Source organism: Hyla sarda, chromosome 4, assembly GCF_029499605.1.
Source record: "Hyla sarda isolate aHylSar1 chromosome 4, aHylSar1.hap1, whole genome shotgun sequence".
Classification (NCBI taxonomy): Eukaryota; Metazoa; Chordata; class Amphibia; order Anura; family Hylidae; genus Hyla; species Hyla sarda.
The window spans coordinates 50,605,536-50,626,872 of record NC_079192.1 but is presented as its reverse complement, the minus strand read 5'-3'; the positions used below and the strand labels follow the sequence as shown (position 1 = coordinate 50,626,872).

Below are 21,337 nucleotides of genomic sequence, written 5' to 3'. Positions count from 1 at the left end.
GAAGAAAAGGAGACTGCACTCACCATTCAGTGAACAACTTCTTTACTGTCAGCAGTAAAGCATATACATAGCTAGGGATGTCCTGATACCATTTTTTTAAGACCGAGTACTTTAAGACGATACTTTAATTCTAGTACTCGCCAATACCAATTCCGAGTACTTTTATTTTAAAGGGAATTTGACACCAGGGTGACCCGGTCTCTGGCGCTGCTTACTGTACGAAATGTGGGTTCCTTTTTGTGCGCAATTGAGGTAGCTGCTGTAATATGAGCCCAAATTTCTCTCTTCTCCATTGGGCAGAACAAAAAATTTGCATTGGAGGCAAAACAGATGATCACATGGTGAGCAGCGATAGAAACCGCGTCACCTGCACTATCTACCCATAAATTCAAGTTAGTGCAGGTGACTCTGCTGTAAGATTGTCTTTAATATTAGGTAGTATCCCCTTGCAGACATTAGCAGTAGCCCCCTGTAGACATTAGTAGCAGCCCCCCTTGTAGACAGCAGGTACCCCCTTTAGACATTAGTAGCAGCCCCCCTTTAGACCGCAGCCCCCCTATAGATAGCAGGCACCCCTTGTAGACATTAATAGCAGCCCCCCCTGTAGACTGCAGCCCCCCTTGTAGACAGCAGGGCCCCCTTTAGACATTAGTAGCAGCCCCCTTTAGACAGCAGCCCCGCTGCAGATGTTAGTAGCAGCCCTCCTGTAGACCGTAGCCCCCCTTGTAAACAGCAGGGCCCCCTTTTAGACATTAGTAGCAGGCCCCCTGTAGACCGCAGCCCCCACCCTTGTAAACAGCTCACCTGCGGCTGTCCTCTGACCTCCCATCCGCATAATGACGTTCTATGGAGGAGCATGTGACATACACGTCACTCTGCTTCCTCCATATCGTTACGCTGGGCGCAGGGGAGGAGGTGGAGTGACGTGTGTGTCACATGCTCCTCCATGGAACGCTATGATGCGGACAGGAGAACGGGGCAGCGGAGCGGCAGCACGTATCGGATTTGGTATCGGGGTCATTGAACAAGTCCCCGATACCAGGGAAATGGCTAGAATCGGCCCCAATACCGATACTAGTATAAGGACATCCCTATACATAGCGTGCAGGACAGGCATAAGATGTTGCGAGGCAGAGGTGGTTACGGGACAGTACTCTTTCGCACGATTAACGTGTTTCCACAAGCCGACACCTGGGTGTCGGCTTGTGGAAGCACGTTAATCGTGCGAAACAGTACTGTCCCGTAACCACCTCTGCCTCGCAACATCTTATGCCGGTCCTGCACGCTATGTAAATGCCTTACAGCTGACAGTAAAGAAGTTGTTCACTGGATGGTGAGTGCAGTCTCCTTTTCTTCTTCTACGTTAAACTAATGAAAACTTAATGACACTTAATGAAAACTTATTCCAAGGTTACTTTATGTTTCATGTAGATACATTGGCAAAATATAAAATTGCCTGTAAATGTGGACAATGTCTTAAAAAGAAAAATATACTTTTTCTCCCCTACGGTGTCCATGTTTGGACATCGTCAGTCGTAACTCCGTCCCGCGTCAGGCAAAACAGCGTCCCACCTTCTCCCTCGGACCAATCTCCATCAGGCGTCAGCCGCAACTCACTCCTCCATCATCCAAAACTCCCTCATTCGAAATGCTGTCATCCCTCAGACAAAAGCAGTGTAACAGGGCTGAGTCAGTGTCGGCTTTGCTATACGGGTTCTGCTGTACATGCTATTCAGTGTCCGCTCTGCTATACAGACTCTGTAGCACATGTAGTGTCTGTAGTACACGTGCAAGTTTCGACTCTGCTATACATGCTGTGGAGCATCGGCACTGCTATGCGGCAGGAAGTTGTGTCTGAGAGAGAATCATCGGAGGGATGACAGCGTTTTGGATGAGGGAGTTTCGTATGAGGGATTTGTGGCTGACGACTGACGGAGGATTGGTCCGAGGGAGGAGGCGGGATGCTGTTTAGCCTGACGGGGGACGGAGATTGGTCCAAGGGAGGAGGTGGGATGCTGTTTCGCCTGACGGGGGACAGAGATTGGTCCGAGGGAGGAGGTGGGATGCTGTTTTGCCTGACACGGGACAGAGTTACGGCTGACAACTGACGATGTCCTAAAATGCACACAGTAGGAGGAGGGGGGGGGGCTTGACCTCTCAATAATTGTGATAGGGGTGCTACTAGCAGCAAAAACATGTAATATAGCACAACAAAAGAAAGGATCGCTGCCAAAAGTGCACACCCAAAAAGGAATCAATGAACAATAAATCTTTATTTTGGAAACGGGCACATGTATAAAGCTATATGTGACAACAAGGAAATCTAAAAACTATTTAAAAAAAAAGCTCAAAAAGCTCATTGATGAGCAAAGTCCTAAAATGGACGCCGTACTCCCGATCGAAACCGGACCATTCTTGTCAATGTGTGTCGCAGCTCAGCTCTGTTCAGGTGACTGTGCGGTACTATGTGAGTGCGGTGCTTTTTCTAGATGGAAAATTAGATTTCCCTTAAAAAATAAGCAGGCTTTCCCCCTCCACCACAGATACCAACGTGTCCACTGATCTGGGATGTTCGCAGATTACAGGACACAATATGGCAGCAGTGATCATCTTCCCATTGATGGTCGGTGACTATATCTAATAATAGAAAACTTCTACGGTTCTCATAAGGTGACTGACCTTGTGATCATATCCCTCCCACCCAGAAGAGACGGTAACCCCCGTTTGGCCCCATAACAAGTAATCCTTTCCATGGATTAACACTCACAGGCCTGACAACCATCTGTATGAGTTATGGCTGCCAAATATTTCGTAGAATTATATTTCTATGTTCTGAGTGCTCTATACTCTATACGAGTATTGATATGTATATAATGTCATATTCTTGAAGAGCGGGGACAAGGCAATTACTGACTGGAACATATGGCCGAGGTCTATTCATTAATGGGGGAAGCCAATCATTATGTTCCCCGAGATGTATAAATATGGACACGTTGCACGGTAATATGCTTACCAAACATCATCATATAAGTTCAATCCTCTTAAAATATTACCATATTCTGCACATTAATAGTTCTGCCAAATAGTTCACATCTACTAATTACTGGAGGGGCGCCAAATCTTACCAGTTGGTTCTGGGACTTCCGGAACAGATGCTGGCCTCAATACCCCGAGAAGTCTTCGCTATGGTCCTGTATGGACACAGGACATTGGAAGCCTATAGGTGGCTGCAGCCAGAACTAGTCGGGTAGTATAAGAACAAATGGTCAGTGCCCTGAACTCTTTATTATGACCATCAACCTCCATTTGGTGGGCATCTGATAGGGTCGCCACCTTTCTTGCTAAAAATATACCGCCCATGCTAATTTGCATAATTAATTAGATATATGCGTAACATTACAGGATATACATATGCGGGAGAAATTTTGTCTTATTTTGACCCCTATAACTTTTCTATTTTTTTCCTTATACGGGCCTGTATGAGGGCTCATTCTTTGCGCCCCGATCTGTAGTTTTTAATGGTACCATTTTAGCTTTTTTTTTTTTTTTTTAGTAAATACAGGAGTTGCAGTTAGTTACTAACTACAACTCCCAGCATGCCCTGATACAGCCTGTGGGTCAGCAGCTGCCCCAAACAAAAACTACAACTCCCAGCATGTTGGCCTATATAGTAGTATATAGTATAGGTCAGTGTTTCCCAACCAGGGGTGCCTCCAGCTGTTGCAAAACTACAACTCCCAGCATGTTGGACTATATAGTAGTGTATAGTATAGGTCAGGGTTTCCCAACCAGAGCGCCTCCAGCTGTTGCAAAACTACAATTCCCAGCATGCCCGGACAGCCGTTTGCTGTCCGGGCATGCTGGGAATTGTAGTTTTGCAACAGCTGGAGGCACCCCTGGTTGGGAAACACTGACCTATACTATATACTACTATATAGTCCAACATGCTGGGAGTTGTAGTTTTGCAATAGCTGGAGGCGCTCTGGTTGGGAAACCCTGACCTATACTATACACTACTATATAGTCCAACATGCTGGGAGTTGTGGTTTTGCAACAGCTGGAGGCTGTCTGGTTGGGAAACCCTGACCTATACTATACACTACTATATAGTCCAACATGCTGGGAGTTGTAGTTTTGCAACAGCTGGAGGCTCTCTTGTTGGGAAACCCTGACCTATACTATACACTACTATATAATCCAACATGCTGGGAGTTGTAGTTTTGCATCAGCTGGAGGCACCCCTGGTTGGGAAACACTGACCTACACTATATACTACTACTGTATATAGTCCAACATGCTGGGAGTTGTAGTTTTGCATCAGCTGGAGGCACCCCGGTTGGGAAACACTGACCTACACTATATACTACTACTGTATATAGTCCAACATGCTGGGAGTTGTAGTTTTGCATCAGCTGGAGGCACCCCGGTTGGGAAACACTGACCTACACTATATACTACTACTGTATATAGTCCAACATGCTGGGAGCTGTAGTTTTGCATCAGCTGGAGGCACCCCTGGTTGGGAAACACTGACCTACACTATATACTACTACTGTATATAGTCCAACATGCTGGGAGTTGTAGTTTTGCATCAGCTGGAGGCACCCTGGTTGGGAAACACTGACTTACACTATATACTACTACTGTATATAGTCCAATATGCTGGGAGTTATAGTTTTGCAACCGCTGGAGGCACCCCTGGTTGGGAAACCCTGAATTATACTATATACTACTATATATAATCCAACATGCTGGGAGTTGTAGTTTTGCAACAGCTGGAGGCACTCTGGTCGAGAAACGCTGGTATAGCATATGGTGCAACAATCCACAAGTTGGAGGAATGGTAGGATAAATATCGGCCATTGTATGGCCGGGATTTTTAATATAAAAAATACTGGCAGGGTGGCCAAAATACCGTCCAGGTGGCTATCCTAGCACCTGAGGAAGGCTGCTCTACTTCTCAAGCACAGAGACGCACACTTTGAAATGAAAGTAAATAATCTCATTTGTATGCAACTTTTGGGGGGGAAATAGTACTAATAGGGGTCTACGCCTTTCCAATTACTTGTGTGAAGGGCACCATGTTGGGGACCATGGGGGAGATTTATCAAAACCTGTCCAGAGGAAAAGTTGCTGAGTTGCCCATAGCAACCAATCAGATCGCTTCTTTCATTTTGCAGAGGCCTTTTCAAAAATGAAAGAAGTGATCTGATTGGTTGCTACGGGCAACACAGCAACTTTTCCTTTGGACAAGTTTTGATAAATCTCCCCCCATGTCTTCCTATTATTGCAAATGAAACAGGGGCCTAGAACCGATGTTGCTCCTTATGGCTTGTGTTAAGATTGGATTCTATATAGGGCCCTTTTAAATGGGCAAACTTCCAGCTGTAAACAAGCACAGTGATTTTATTGGCCGCACAAAAGATGTGATCAGGTGATGAGCAAATGTTGGGTAATCGCTGGGCCTTTTCCCACGGGCCGACTATCAGGAAAAATAATTCCTTAGAACACTCATTCAGCCGCCCCGAGGAAAAAGGGCCCTAAGAACCAGGCCAATGCATTCAAGGAGAAGATCATGGTGCCAAGATTTTCATCCTAGGCACCTCTATTATATAATCTACACAAAATGTATACTATTGGGATGAAATTCTCCTGATAATGGGAACTGTGTAATGCATACATTTGTCCATGGTGGCGCTGTAGGCACAACTTGTAGCTCATGGGCCCCAATGCAAAATCTGTAATAGGGCCCCATGTCTACCACCTGTCATTTATACTACTGGACACCACGACCCTCACGCCCCCTCCCATTGACATGAATGGAGGGGGCGTGGCCATGACATCACATCCCCGTCTTGGAGGCAGTGCTAGGCACAGAACGCCGGGGGCTGCACCAAGATTGCGGGGGGTACTCAGCAGCGGGACCCCTGCGATCATACATCTTATCCCTTATCCTTTGGATAAGGGGATAAGATGTATAAAGCCGGAATACCCCTTTAAAGGGGTACTCCGGTGAAAACCTTTTTTCTTTTAAATCAACTGGGGGCAGAAAGTTAAACATATTTGTAAATTACTTCTATTAAAAAATCTTAATCCTTCCTGTACTTACTAGCTGCTGAATACTACAGAGGAAATTCTTTTCTTTCTGGAATGCTCTCTGATGACATCACAACCACAGTTCTCTCTGCTGATGTTATTATAATAATAATAATAACACTTTTTTTTATAGTTGTCCTTAGTGGGATTTGAACCCAAGTCCCCAGCACTGCAAGGAAGCAGTGCTAACCACTGAGCCACCATGCTGCCCATAGCATATATCTGCTATGCATCTGCTATGCATGATTGCTAAAATGGACAGAGATGTCAGCAGAGAGCACTGTGCTCGTGATGTCATCAGTGTTCCAAAAAGAAAGTAATTTCCTCTGTAGCATTCAGCAGCTAATAAGTACTGGAAGGATTAAGATTTTTTTTATAGAAGTAATTAACAAATATGTTAAACTTTCTGCCACCAGTTGATTTAAAAGAAAAAAGGTTTTCACCGGAGTACCCCTTTAATGCATAACCATGCTAATAAGAAGTGATATAATATATAATAATAAGAGTTGATAACTTGTGGTGATGGAAATACCCCTTTAATAATAGTCATCAAACCAAGAGTCATCAGTTGGTCCCCAGAACCTTCTACCAGCCCCTCCAGCCTTGGTTGATAGATCTCTGCCTCTTTGGGTATAGGAGAGAGATCCAGCAGTAGTGTATGATTACAGGGGACAAACTCTGGGACCCCTTTTCCCTCTACAATCGTGAGGGGTGGCAGTCTTTCATGTGCACTATTCATTGTTTTTGGCATTGCCATAGATAGCCAAGTCTGTACTCCGCTATCTTACCAGGTTCATAGACAATAAATAAAGTGACAGTGTTCATTCTTAACCGGCAGTCAGATGCTCCACTATCCTGTGAGAAGCTTCACCCAGCGTATGCCTTAAAGGGGTACTCCGGTGGAAAACTTTTTTTTATTTTTTTAAATCAACTGGTGCCAGAAAGTTAAACAGATTTGTAAATTAGGAAAAAAAGGGGGGGTACCAAATGCCTCTAGACTAATACCATTCAATGGTACATGATGATGGAATTACAGAAAAAATAATAAATCGGACTGTGCTTCACTTTAAATGATGTACAAATTTAATAAAAAATACAAATAAGACATAAAATAAATGATACAAATCTAATACATAAATGCCTCCTACCACAGGGCCCTTGTGGGGAGGTGTGATATTTGCATACAAAGCATATATTAAAAATTTTAAAATATAGCATGTGAATTACGTTCTACCGCTATCCCAATGTATTGCAAACCGACCGAATTGGGATAGCGGTAGAACGTAATTCACATGCTATATTTTAAAATTTTTAATATATGCTTTGTATGCAAATATCACACCTCCCCACAAGGGCCCTGTGGTAGGAGGCATTTATGTATTAGATTTGTATCATTTATTTTATGTCTTATTTGTATTTTTTATTAAATTTGTACATCATTTAAAGTGAAGCACAGTCCGATTTATTATTTTTTCTGTAATTCCATCATCATGTACCATTTTATGGTATTAGTCTAGAGGCATTTGGTACCCCCCCTTTTTTTCCTTATATATTATTTTATACTAGTATTTTTTGGTGTAAATACTTTCCATTTAGCCTCGATTAATTTATATTGTGAGCTGCACATACCCCATTTTTTTAGATTTGTAAATTACTTCTATTAAAATGTTTTAATCCTTCCAGTACTTATTAGCGGCTGTATACTACAGAGGAAATTTTTTTTCTTTTGGGATTTCTTTTCTGTCACGACCACATTGCTCTCTGCTGACACCACTGTCCATTTTGGGAACTGTTCAGAGCAGGAGAAGTTTGCTATGGGGATTTTCTCCAGCTCTGGACAGTTCCTGACATGGACAGAGGTGTCAGTAGAGAGCACTGTGGTCGTGACAGAAAAGAAATCCAAAAAGAAAAAAATTTCCTCTGTAGTATACAGCCGCTAATAAGTACTGAAAGGATTAAGATTTTTTTTAATAGAAGTAATTTACAAATCTGTTTAACCTTCTGGCAACAGTTGATTAAAAAAAAAAAAAAAAAAAGTTTTCCACCGGAGTACCCCTTTAAATGGAGGCCATAAATATGATGGTAAAAGACTTTTACATCCACATGAATCCCAGGACTCAAAGTTTCCAGCAGAACTCTACTCAAATGTCATTGGCTTGTCTTCTTCCACATGGGCCCAGCTGTCCAAAAGATGTAAGAAATTGTGATTCATCAGACGTATATACATTTAAATGGGTACTGAAAAAATCTTTCAAATCTACTTTGTTTTAACAAATAATATTTTCTATGTTTTATTTGTGTCTAAAAAAAGCTGCCACTAGGTGTCTCCCTACTTGTCCAGAGCACATTTCCCCCCATCTCTTGCACAGACTTTGGACTCCTGCTGACCTGGCAGAAGTCCAAAATCAGGAAATGCTGAGGGTGTGGGGGGGGGGGGGGGGGGGGGTGTGCAGCCTTATCCAATCATAGCTCATTTCACACTGAACTGCTCTGGGCTGTGTGTAGCCTTCCCAGTCTGTGAATTTGACTGAGAATGAGCATAAAATACAGAGCAATATCAAGGTAGAAAACAAAAAAATTATAAAAATAAAGGCAGGGGGTGTTTTATCATGATGGGGGCAGTGAACTGGGGGGATTATAAAATGTAACAAGATCATGACAGGTAATCTTTGCAGACCACTCCTATGCAGTGGTCTTCAATCTGCGGACCTCCAGATGTTGCAAAACTACAACTCCAAGCATGCACCTATAAATTGGGTGCGTCTTATACGCCGGTGCGTCCTATAGGGCGAAAAATACGGTATATCTGCAAAAGGGGGTGAAACTCCTTATTTATTCCTAGAGATTTATAATGGGATGTTGTAATACTTTGTGTAGGTATCCAAATACTTTTGTCTTTATAGTGTACTAGCTTTTGCCTGCGGCTTCACTTGCGTTAAATTTGGAGTAACATAGATCTACTTTTTACGATCCTATAGTAATGAGGCCGCTCTGGGTAAAGTCTACTCTTCCCAGTTAGCTACTACATGGTTAACGATTGGCTCGCGAACCTCCCTGGCTATCACTTGTGTGTGATACAATTTATAAGAAATGGCCCAAAACAAACAGGCTCCATCTCCAATTACAGGAATGACGTTGTGGGGCACCATAGTCCCATCTATTTTCAACAATTCTACATTCATTGCGATAGATACCAAACTAATCTAGGTAAATTATAGTCAGAATAAAGAAACAAAAAGGGGGAACCAGCCTTCTCGCGCTGCTTATATACTGTCCGGGTGCAGCGAGTGCATGTCGCATTTATAATGAGGTGGCCCACCTTCTTGCGCTGCTTATATACTGTCCGGGTGCAGCGAGTGCATGTCGCATGTATAATGAGGTGGCCCGCCTTCTCGTGCTGCTTATATACTGTCCGGGTGCAGCGCATGCATGTCGCATTTATAATGAGGTGGCCCGCCTTCTCGCGCTGTTTATATACTGTCCGGGTGCAGCGCGTGCATGTCGCATTTATAATGAGGTGGCCCGCCTTCTCGCGCTGCTTATATACTGTCCGGGTGCAGCGCGTGCATGTCGCATTTATAATGAGGTGGCCCGCCTTCTCGCGCTGCTTATATACTGTCCGGGTGCAGCACATGCATGTCGCATTTATAATGAGGTGGCCCACCTTCTTGCGCTGCTTATATACTGTCCGGGTGCAGCGCGTGCATGTCGCATTTATAATGAGGTGGCCCACCTTCTTGCGCTGCTTATATACTGTCCGGGTGCAGCGCATGCATGTCGCATTTATAATGAGGTGGCCCACCTTCTCGTGCTGCTTATATACTGTCCGGGTGCAGCGCATGCATGTCGCATTTATAATGAGGTGGCCCGCCTTCTCGCGCTGTTTATATACTGTCCGGGTGCAGCACGTGCATGTCGCATTTATAATGAGGTGGCCCGTCTTCTCGTGCTGCTTATATACTGTCCGGGTGCAGCACGTGCATGTCGCATTTATAATGAGGTGGCCCGCCTTCTCGCGCTGTTTATATACTGTCCGGGTGCAGCGCATGCATGTCGCATTTATAATGAGGTGGCCCGCCTTCTCGCGCTGTTTATATACTGTCCGGGTGCAGCACGTGCATGTCGCATTTATAATGAGGTGGCCCGCCTTCTCGCGCTGTTTATATACTGTCCGGGTGCAGCGCGTGCATGTCGCATTTATAATGAGGTGGCCCACCTTCTTGCGCTGCTTATATACTGTCCGGGTGCAGCGCATGCATGTCGCATTTATAATGAGGTGGCCCACCTTCTCGTGCTGCTTATATACTGTCCGGGTGCAGCGCATGCATGTCGCATTTATAATGAGGTGGCCCGCCTTCTCGTGCTGCTTATATACTGTCCGGGTGCAGCACGTGCATGTCGCATTTATAATGAGGTGGCCCGCCTTCTCGCGCTGTTTATATACTGTCCGGGTGCAGCGCATGCATGTCGCATTTATAATGAGGTGGCCCGCCTTCTCGCGCTGTTTATATACTGTCCGGGTGCAGCGCATGCATGTCGCATTTATAATGAGGTGGCCCGCCTTCTCGCGCTGTTTATATACTGTCCGGGTGCAGCGCGTGCATGTCGCATTTATAATGAGGTGGCCCGCCTTCTCGCGCTGTTTATATACTGTCCGGGTGCAGCGCGTGCATGTCGCATTTATAATGAGGTGGCCCACCTTCTTGCGCTGCTTATATACTGTCCGGGTGCAGCGCATGCATGTCGCATTTATAATGAGGTGGCCCACCTTCTCGTGCTGCTTATATACTGTCCGGGTGCAGCGCGTGCATGTCGCATTTATAATGAGGTGGCCCGCCTTCTCGTGCTGCTTATATACTGTCCGGGTGCAGCACGTGCATGTCGCATTTATAATGAGGTGGCCCGCCTTCTCGCGCTGTTTATATACTGTCCGGGTGCAGCGCGTGCATGTCGCATTTATAATGAGGTGGCCCGCCTTCTCGCGCTGTTTATATACTGTCCGGGTGCAGCGCGTGCATGTCGCATTTATAATGAGGTGGCCCACCTTCTTGCGCTGCTTATATACTGTCCGGGTGCAGCGCATGCATGTCGCATTTATAATGAGGTGGCCCACCTTCTCGTGCTGCTTATATACTGTCCGGGTGCAGCGCATGCATGTCGCATTTATAATGAGGTGGCCCGCCTTCTCGTGCTGCTTATATACTGTCCGGGTGCAGCACGTGCATGTCGCATTTATAATGAGGTGGCCCGCCTTCTCGCGCTGTTTATATACTGTCCGGGTGCAGCGCATGCATGTCGCATTTATAATGAGGTGGCCCGCCTTCTCGCGCTGTTTATATACTGTCCGGGTGCAGCGCATGCATGTCGCATTTATAATGAGGTGGCCCGCCTTCTTGCGCTGCTTATATACTGTCCGGGTGCAGCGCGTGCAAATTTTTTTGTGTTTTGATAGATTTTTCAGAGGATTATTATTATGTAAATACAAATACAGAGAGACGTTATTTAAGAGTAATGGTGCAAATTTTCGAATTCAAAAATCAACCTAACCTTAATTCAAACAAACTATGAACCCCCGTTTCACCCCTTCAAGGGGGGGGGGGGGATTTTAGAAAACGTTAAAACACATGTTTCTTTATCTGTAATTGTTAGCCTAAAAACGAAGTTTCATGCTTCTAGCCTCAAAAATGACGGACTTCCATACAAACTTTCAACCCCTTTTTCACCCCCTTAAGGGTTGAATTTCGAAAAATTCTTTCTTATTCCTCGTTTACGTCTTAAAAACAACATCTGTGAAAAAATTCAGCTTTCTAGGTCCAAGGTTTTAGGCTGGCGTTGATGAGTCAGTGAGTCAGGCCTTCTCTCTCTCTCTCAGACATGGTGCGCATCTACAATCTTGTATAATGATCTAATTGCTTCTCAGCATAATATCAAAAACTAACAGGTTGCTAGTATACATTTTTGATCAGAAAGTACAAGCCCACTCGCCACGTCAAGGCCACCTATTTAAAGTGGGTCCCTAACGTCCCTAGCATAAAATGGCGTAGCACCAGGCGGCGACCACCACCGCCGCAACACCAGTGCCCATGGGGGGGGGGAACGACCCACTGGCAGAGCGGCCCCAATGCCACTCAAACCAGTCTATGGGTCGCACCTCCCCACAGACACGGTGCCACGGCAGCAACGGACACCGCACAGCACCACACCAGTGTGAACAAGGTGTAATGGCTCACTTACCATGCTCTCCCAGTCAGACTGGGAGGCTGCTAGGAAAGAAATGGCCCTTGTGTAGCTAACTACTACTTATATAGGGTTGGGCTGAGGGGGTGGGGAAGAGTGCAGACACATGTTCAAAGAAAAAAAAAAGGAGGGGATAGAAAACACAGTGTGAATTCGGTTAGAAGAAAACAGGCATTGTTACGATTCGGCTAGCTGTATGTGGATCCTCTGTGTCAGCGAGGGATTGGCATGGACCGTGTCGGTGGACCGGTTCTAGGTTGCTACTGGTTTTCACCAGAGCCCGCCGCAAAGCGGGATGGTCTTGCTGCAGCGGTAGCAACCAGGTCGTATCCACCGGCAACGGCTCAACCTCGCTGACTGCTGAGAAGGCGTGGGACAGAAGGACTAGGCAGAGGCAAGGTCAGACGTAGCAGAAGGTCGGGGCAGGCGGCAAGGTTCGTAGTCAATGAGGATAGCAGGAGATCTGGAACATAGGCTTTGGACAACACTAACGCTTTCACTGGCACAAGGCAACAAGATCCGGCAAGGGAGTGCAGGGGAAGTGAGGTAATATACACAGGGAGCAGGTGGATGCTAATTAGACTGATTGGGCCAGGCACCAATCACTGGTGCACTGGCCCTTTAAATCTTAGAGAGCTGGCGCGCCCTAGAGAGCGGAGCCGCGCGCGCCAGAACATGACAGCCGGGGACCGGGACGGGTAAGTGGCTTGGGATGCGATTCGCGAGCGGGTCAGCGGGTCTGACCGGGGCACTGCAGAGAGGAGAACGCCGCGAGCGCTCCGGGGAGGGGCAGGGACCCTGAGCGCTCGGCGTAACAGGCATGGTGCACATCTACAATCTTGTATAATGATCTGATTGCTTCTCAGCATAATATCAAAAACGAACAGGTTGTTAGTATACATTTTTGATCAAAAAGTACAAGCCCACTCGCCACGTCAAGGCCACCTATTTAGAGTGGGTCCCTAACGTCCCTAGCATAAAATGGCGTAGCACCGGGCGGCGACCACCACCACCGCGACACCAGTGCCCAGGGGGGGTGCGGCCCAAAGACTGGTTTGAGTGGCATTGGGGCCGCTCTGCCAGTGGGTCGTTCCCCCCCCCCCCCCCCCCCTGTGGGCACTGGTGTCGCGGCGGTGGTGGTCGCCGCCCAGTGCTACACCATTTTATGCTAGGGACGTTAGGGACCCACTCTAAATAGGTGGCCTTGACGTGGCGAGTGGGCTTTGTACTATTTGATCAAAAATGTATACTAACAACCTGTTAGTTTTTGATATTATGCTGAGAAGCAATCAGATCATTATACAAGATTGTATATGTGCGACCATGTCTGTTTCTTCTACCTGAATTCATATATATATATATATATAAGTTTTTTTGAAGAGCAGCACTCCCAAGCCAGCTATGCGTGGGTGCAGTCAGTCTCTGGGACCCCGGTCCTGGGTCCAAAGGGCAGTAGAAACCAAAAATGGCGACCGCAGCACTCCAGATAAATGTGAAAGAAAATTTATTCCAAGGTAAAGACAGGCAACGTTTCTGTGGCCTCACACCACCATTTTCAAGCCGGCTTGAAAATGGTGGTGTGAGGCTACAGAAACGTTGCCTGTCTTTACCTTGGAATAAATTTTCTTTCACATTTATCTGGAGTGCTGCGGTCGCCATTTTTTGTTTCTATATATATATATATATATATATATATATATATATATATATATATATATGATCCTGCCTGTGATAAAGATCAGCCAAAATTTCTAGGGGGAAATAAAAATTCAGCATGGTACGACTAGTAAAGGTCCCACTTTGTGGTCCCACACAATGGGATCCTGATTATGAACATCCACTACACTTATATTAGAACAGAAACCTGTACAGTATTCAATGCTCCCCTTGATTCAGAGACATCAAACAATGTTTCGACCCAACTGGATCTTTTCTCACTATTTACTGGGAAACGCTCAAATGTGTGAGAGAAATCATAGTTTACAAAAGCCATCGGGACTCAGATAACTAGTCATTGGGGCAATTCCCAGTGTTTGCCCCACACCTGCTTTCCTCTCCCTATACATTCAGGGCAAGTGGGACAGGGAGCAGCTGTGGGGACCCAGAACAACACCCCACCCCCCATGACTACTTACCCGGGGTTGTCCCCAGCTGCTTTTTTTAAACTATGATTTCTCTGAAATATCAGAGCATTAAAAATAATGTCCCACCATCCCACTCCCTTAACCCATTTCATAAAACATAACTTTTAAGAGGTTTGTGTTAGGATTCGGCTGGCAGGAGGTGGATCCTCTGTGTCAGAGAGGGATTGGCGTGGACCGTGTCGGTGGACCGGTTCTAAGTTGCTACTGTCACGATGCCGGCTGGCAGGTAGTGGATCCTCTGTGCCGGAGAGGGATTGGCGTGGACCGTGCTAGTGGATCGGTTCTAAGTCACTACTGGTTTTCACCAGAGCCCGCCGCAAAGCGGGATGGTCTTGCTGCGGCGGTAGTGACCAGGTCGTATCCACTAGCAACGGCTCACCTCTCTGGCTGCTGAAGATAGGCGCGGTACAAGGGAGTAGACAGAAGCAAGGTCGGACGTAGCAGAAGGTCGGGGCAGGCAGCAAGGATCGTAGTCAGGGGCAACGGCAGGAGGTCTGGAACACAGGCGAGGAACACACAAGGAAACGCTTTCACTGGCACAATGGCAACAAGATCCGGCAAGGGAGTGCAGGGGAAGTGAGGTGATATAGGGAAGTGCACAGGTGAACACACTAATTGGAATCACTGCGCCAATCAGCGGCGCAGTGGCCCTTTAAATCGCAAAGACCCGGCGCGCGCGCGCCCTAGGGAGCGGGGCCGCGCGCGCCGGGACAGGACCGAGGGAGAGCGAGTCAGGTACGGGAGCCGGGGTGCGCATCGCGAGCGGGCGCTACCCGCATCGCGAATCGCATCCCGGCTGGAAGCGGAATCGCAGCGCCCCGGGTCAGTGGAACTGACCGGAGCGCTGCAGTGGGGAGAGTGTAGCGAGCGCTCCGGGGAGGAGCGGGGACCCGGAGCGCTCGGCGTAACAGTACCCCCCCCCTTGGGTCTCCCCCTCTTCTTAGAGCCTGAGAACCTGAGGAGCAGACTTTTGTCTAGGATGTTGTCCTCAGGTTCCCAGGATCTCTCTTCTGGACCACAACCCTCCCAATCCACTAAAAAAAAGGTTTTCCCTCTGACCTTTTTAGAAGCTAGGATCTCTTTGACGGAGAAGATGTCCGAGGAGCCGGAAACAGGAGTGGGAGGAACAGATTTGGGAGAGAAACGGTTAATGATGAGTGGTTTAAGAAGAGAAACGTGAAAGGCATTAGGGATACGAAGAGAAGGAGGAAGAAGAAGTTTGTAAGAGACAGGATTAATCTGACACAAAATTTTGAAAGGACCAAGATAGCGTGGTCCCAACTTGTAGCTAGGGACACGGAAGCGGACATATTTAGCGGAGAGCCATACCTTGTCTCCAGGGGAAAAAATGGGAGGAGTGACCCCATTTGAGGATTCCGAGGCGTTGGCGTGGAGAAACAAAGGTCTTTCCTGGAGGAGTTTGCCTGATGGAGGCTGGAGAAGTGGAGATCAGGCAGTCAGGAGGAATGATGTGTTGCGGAGAGAGTTCAACTTCTGAGGCATCCGAGGAACGAGAGAGAGCATCGGCCCTAATGTTCTTAACGGCAGGCCGAAAGTGAATTTCAAAATTAAATCGGGCAAAGAACAGAGACCACCGGGCCTGGCGAGGATTCAGCCGTTGGGCAGACTGGAGGTAGGAGAGGTTCTTGTGATCGGTGTAAATAATAACTGGAAATCTTGATCCCTCCAGCAGATGCCTCCATTCCTCAAGTGCTAATTTGATGGCTAGAAGCTCTCGATCCCCGATGGAGTAGTTCCTCTCCGCCGGAGAGAAGGTCCTAGAAAAAAAACCACAAGTGACAGCATGCCCGGAAGAATTTTTTTGTAGAAGAACAGCTCCAGCTCCCACTGAGGAGGCATCAACCTCCAATAGGAAGGGTTTGGAAGGGTCAGGTCTGGAGAGCACGGGAGCCGAAGAAAAGGCAGACTTGAGTCGTTTAAAGGCGTCTTCCGCTTGAGGAGGCCAAGACTTGGGATCGGCATTTTTTTTTGTTAAAGCCACGATAGGAGCCACAACGGTAGAAAAATGTGAAATAAATTGCCTGTAATAATTGGCGAACCCCAAAAAGCGTTGGATAGCACGGAGTCCGGAGGGGCGTGGCCAATCTAAGACGGCAGAGAGTTTGTCTGGATCCATTTGTAGTCCCTGGCCAGAAACCAAGTATCCTAGAAAAGGAAGAGATTGGCATTCAAACAAACATTTCTCAATTTTGGCATAGAGTTGATTGTCACGAAGTCTCTGAAGAACCATACGGACATGCTGGCGGTGTTCTTCTAGATTGGCAGAAAAAATTAGGATATCGTCCAGATATACAACAACACAGGAATATAACAGATCACGAAAAATTTCATTGACAAAGTCTTGGAAGACAGCAGGGGCGTTGCACAGGCCAAAGGGCATGACCAGATACTCAAAGTGTCCATCTCTGGTGTTAAATGCCGTTTTCCACTCATCCCCCTCTCTGATGCGGATGAGGTTATAGGCACCTCTTAAGTCCAGTTTAGTAAAGATGTGGGCACCTTGGAGGCGATCAAAGAGTTCAGAGATGAGGGGTAGGGGGTAGCGGTTCTTAACCGTGATTTTATTAAGACCGCGGTAGTCAATGCAAGGACGTAGGGAGCCATCTTTTTTGGACACAAAGAAAAATCCGGCTCCGGCAGGAGAGGAGGATTTACGGATAAAGCCCTTTTTTAGATTTTCCTGGACGTATTCAGACATGGCAAGAGTCTCTGGGGCAGAGAGAGGATAAATTCTGCCCCGGGGTGGAGTAGTGCCCGGGAGGAGGTCGATAGGACAATCATAAGGCCTGTGAGGAGGTAGAGTCTCAGCTTGTTTTTTGCAGAAAACATCCGCAAAGTCCATATAGGCCTTAGGGAGACCGGTTACTGGAGGAACCACAGAGTCACGGCAAGGGTTACTGGGAACCGGTTTTAAACAGTCCTTGGAACAAGAGGGCCCCCAACTCTTGATCTCCCCAGTGGACCAATCCAGGGTTGGGGAATGAAGTTGAAGCCAGGGAAGTCCAAGGAGAATTTCAGAAGTGCAATTGGGGAGGACCAAAAGTTCAATCCTCTCGTGATGAGATCCGATGCTCATTAGAAGGGGCTCCGTGCGGAAACGTATGGTACAGTCCAATCTTTCATTGTTTACACAATTGATGTAAAGGGGTCTGGCGAGACTGGTCACTGGGATGTTGAACCTGTTGACGAGAGAGGCCAAAATAAAATTTCCTGCAGATCCAGAGTCCAAGAAGGCCATCGTAGAGAAGGAGAAGGCAGAGGCAGACATCCGCACAGGCACAGTAAGACGTGGAGAAGCAGAGTAGACATCAAGGACTGTCTCACCTTTGTGCGGAGTCAGCGTACGTCTTTCCAGGCGGGGAGGACGGATAGGACAATCCCTCAGGAAGTGTTCGGTACTAGCACAGTACAGGCAGAGGTTCTCCATGCGGCGTCGTGTCCTCTCTTGAGGTGTCAGGCGAGACCGGTCGACCTGCATAGCCTCCACGGCGGGAGGCACAGAAACGGATTGCAGAGGACCAGAGGAGAGAGGAGCCGAGGAGAAGAAACGCCTCGTGCGAACAGAGTCCATATCCTGGCGGAGTTCCTGACGCCTTTCGGAAAAACGCATGTCAATGCGAGTAGCAAGGTGAATGAGTTCATGTAGATTAGCAGGGATTTCTCGTGCGGCCAGAACATCTTTAATGTTGCTGGATAGGCCTTTTTTAAAGGTCGCGCAGAGGGCCTCATTATTCCAGGATAATTCTGAAGCAAGAGTACGGAATTGTACGGCATACTCGCCAACGGAAGAATTACCCTGGACCAGGTTCAACAGGGCAGTCTCAGCAGAAGAGGCTCGGGCAGGTTCCTCAAAGACACTTCGGATTTCCGAGAAGAAGGAGTGTACAGAGGCAGTGACGGGGTCATTGCGGTCCCAGAGCGGTGTGGCCCAAGACAGGGCTTTTCCAGACAGAAGGCTGACTACGAAAGCCACCTTAGACCTTTCAGTGGGAAACTGGTCCGACATCATCTCCAGATGCAGGGAACATTGGGAAAGAAAGCCACGGCAAAACTTAGAGTCCCCATCAAATTTATCCGGCAAGGATAGGCGTAGACCAGGAGCGGCCACTCGCTGCGGAGGAGGTGCAGGAGCTGGCGGAGGAGATGACTGCTGAAGCTGTGGTAGTAACTGCTGTAGCATAACGGTCAGTTGAGACAGCTGTTGGCCTTGTTGCGCTATCTGTTGTGACTGCTGGGCGACCACCGTGGTGAGGTCAGCGACAACTGGCAGAGGAACTTCAGCGGGATCCATGGCCGGATCTACTGTCACGATGCCGGCTGGCAGGTAGTGGATCCTCTGTGCCGGAGAGGGATTGGCGTGGACCGTGCTAGTGGATCGGTTCTAAGTCACTACTGGTTTTCACCAGAGCCCGCCGCAAAGCGGGATGGTCTTGCTGCGGCGGTAGTTGTCACGATGCCGGCTGGCAGGTAGTGGATCCTCTGTGCCAGAGAGGGATGGCGAGGGCCGCGCTAGTGGACCGGTTCTAAGCCACTACTGGTTTTCACCAGAGCCCGCCGCAAGGCGGGATGGTCTTGCTGCGGCGGTAGTGACCAGGTCGTATCCACTAGCAACGGCTCACCTCTCTGACTGCTGAAGATAGGCGAGGTACAAGGGAGTAGGCAGAAGCAAAGTCGGACGTAGCAGAAGGTCGGGGGCAGGCGGCAAGGTTCGTAGTCAGGGGAGATAGCAGAAGTTCTGGTACACAGGCTTTAAACACACAAAACGCTTTCACTAGGCACAAGGGCAACAAGATCCGGCAAGGAAGTGCATGGGAGGAGGATAGATATAGTCAGGGACCAGGTGGAAGCCAATTAAGCTAATTGGGCCAGGCACCAATCATTGGTGCACTGGCCCTTTAAGTCTCAGGGAGCTGGCGCGCGCGCGCCCTAGAGAGCGGAGCCGCGCGCGCCAGCACATGACAGCAGGGGACGGGAACGGGTAAGTGACCTGGGATGCGATTCGCGAGCGGGCGCGTCCCGCTGTGCGAATCGCATCCCCAACGGCCATGACAGAGCAGCGCTCCCGGTCAGCGGGACTGACCGGGGAGCTGCAGGGAGAAAGACGCCGTGAGCGCTCCGGGGAGGATCGGGGGCCCGGAGCGCTAGGCGTAACAGTACCCCCCCCCCTTAGGTCTCCCCTTCTCTTTATCCGGTAACTGCCTCCCCTGGGATGAGGACACCGAGAAAGGATGGAGGGATTCCTCAACGGCAGGTAGAACAGCAGGAGTAGGAATGGGGAGAGAGGGCAGAGGGCGAGACCTGGCACGGGGCAGTGTGACACCAGGACGAGGGCCATGAGGGGACACAGGGGCTTGCCTGATGGGACTGGGAGGGGGGGAGAGGCATTTCCTGTGGCAGGCAGAGTCCTTAATGACCTTAGGGGGACCGGATACAGGAGGAACCACAGGGTCACGGCAGGGAGTACTGGGAACCGGTTGAAGGCAGTCCTTGGAACAAGAGGGACCCCAACTCTTGATCTCCCCAGTGGACCAATCCAGGGTTGGGGAATGGTGTTGAAGCCAGGGTAGTCCAAGGAGAACTTCAGAAGTGCAATTAGGAAGGACAAAAAATACAATTTCCTCGTGATGAGGTCCGATGCACATTAGGAGGGGCTCCGTGCGGAAACGCACGGTGCAATCCAACCTGGCTCCGTTGACCGCGGAAATGTGGAGTGGCTTGACAAGACGGGTCACCGGAATGCGGAATTTATTCACTAAGGACTCCCGAATAAAATTCCCAGAAGCTCCAGAGTCCAGGCAGGCCACGGCTGAGAAGGAAGAGCTGGCTGAAGTAGAAATCCGAACAGGCACCGTGAGATGTGGAGAAGCCGACTTAGCATCAAGAGACGCCACACCCACGAGAGCTGGGTGCGAGCGTGCGTTTCCCAGACGTGGAGGACGGATTGGGCAATCCACCAAAAAATGTTCAGTACTGGCACAGTACAGACAAAGATTCTCTTCCTTACGGCGATTCCTCTCTTCCAGGGTCAGGCGAGACCGATCCACTTGCATGGCCTCCTCGGCGGGAGGCCTAGGCGCAGATTGCAGTGGAGACTGTGGGAGAGGTGTCCAGAGATCTAAGTCTTTTTCCTGGCGGAGCTCTTGATGCCTCTCAGAAAAACGCATGTCAATGCGAGTGGCTAGATGAATGAGTTCATGCAGGTTAGCAGGAGTCTCTCGTGCGGCCAGAACATCTTTAATGTTGCTGGATAGGCCTTTTTTAAAGGTCGCGCAGAGAGCCTCATTATTCCAGGATAGTTCAGAAGCAAGAGTACGGAATTGTATGGCGTACTCGCCAACGGAGGAATTACCCTGGACCAGGTTCAGCAGGGCAGTCTCAGCAGAAGAGGCTCGGGCAGGTTCCTCAAAGACACTTCGAATTTCCGAGAAGAAGGAGTGTACAGAGGCAGTGACGGGGTCATTGCGGTCCCAGAGCGGTGTGGCCCATGACAGAGCTTTTCCAGACAGAAGGCTGACTACGAAAGCCACCTTAGACCTTTCAGTAGGAAACTGGTCCGACATCATCTCCAAGTGCAGGGAACATTGCGAAAGAAAGCCACGGCAAAACTTAGAGTCCCCATTAAATTTGTCCGGCAAGGACAGGCGGAGGCTAGGAGTGGCCACTCGCTGCGGTAGGGGTGCAGGAGCTGGCGGAGGAGATGGTTGTTGCTGCTGTAGCTGTGACTGTACTTGCTGTAGTTGTGACTGGAGTTGCTGTGTCATGGTGGTCAAGTACGACAGCTGGTGATCTTGTTGGGCGATCTGACGAGCTTGCTGGGCGACCAGCGTAGGGAGGTCAGC

General features: G+C 48.4%; 1 protein-coding gene across 6 annotated transcripts in view; it reads left to right on the top strand.

The window, feature by feature from the left end:
• The first annotated feature begins 4,931 nt into the window (after window positions 1-4,931).
• PCP2 (Purkinje cell protein 2) overlaps window positions 4,932-21,337 on the top strand; it is a 46,924-nt gene continuing 30,518 nt past the window's right edge. For 2 of the 6 annotated variants that reach the window (XM_056570876.1, XM_056570879.1), the window contains exons 1-2: window positions 5,232-5,434; window positions 8,211-8,331. In XM_056570876.1, the coding sequence (XP_056426851.1) occupies window positions 5,370-5,434; window positions 8,211-8,331 (186 nt within the window). In that variant the 5' untranslated portion in view covers window positions 5,232-5,369. Of the gene's footprint in view, window positions 4,993-5,231; window positions 5,435-5,552; window positions 5,629-8,210; window positions 8,332-21,337 lie in introns of those variants that run through there. The other 4 variants (XM_056570877.1, XM_056570878.1, XM_056570880.1 and 1 more) reach the window with 4 other exon arrangements.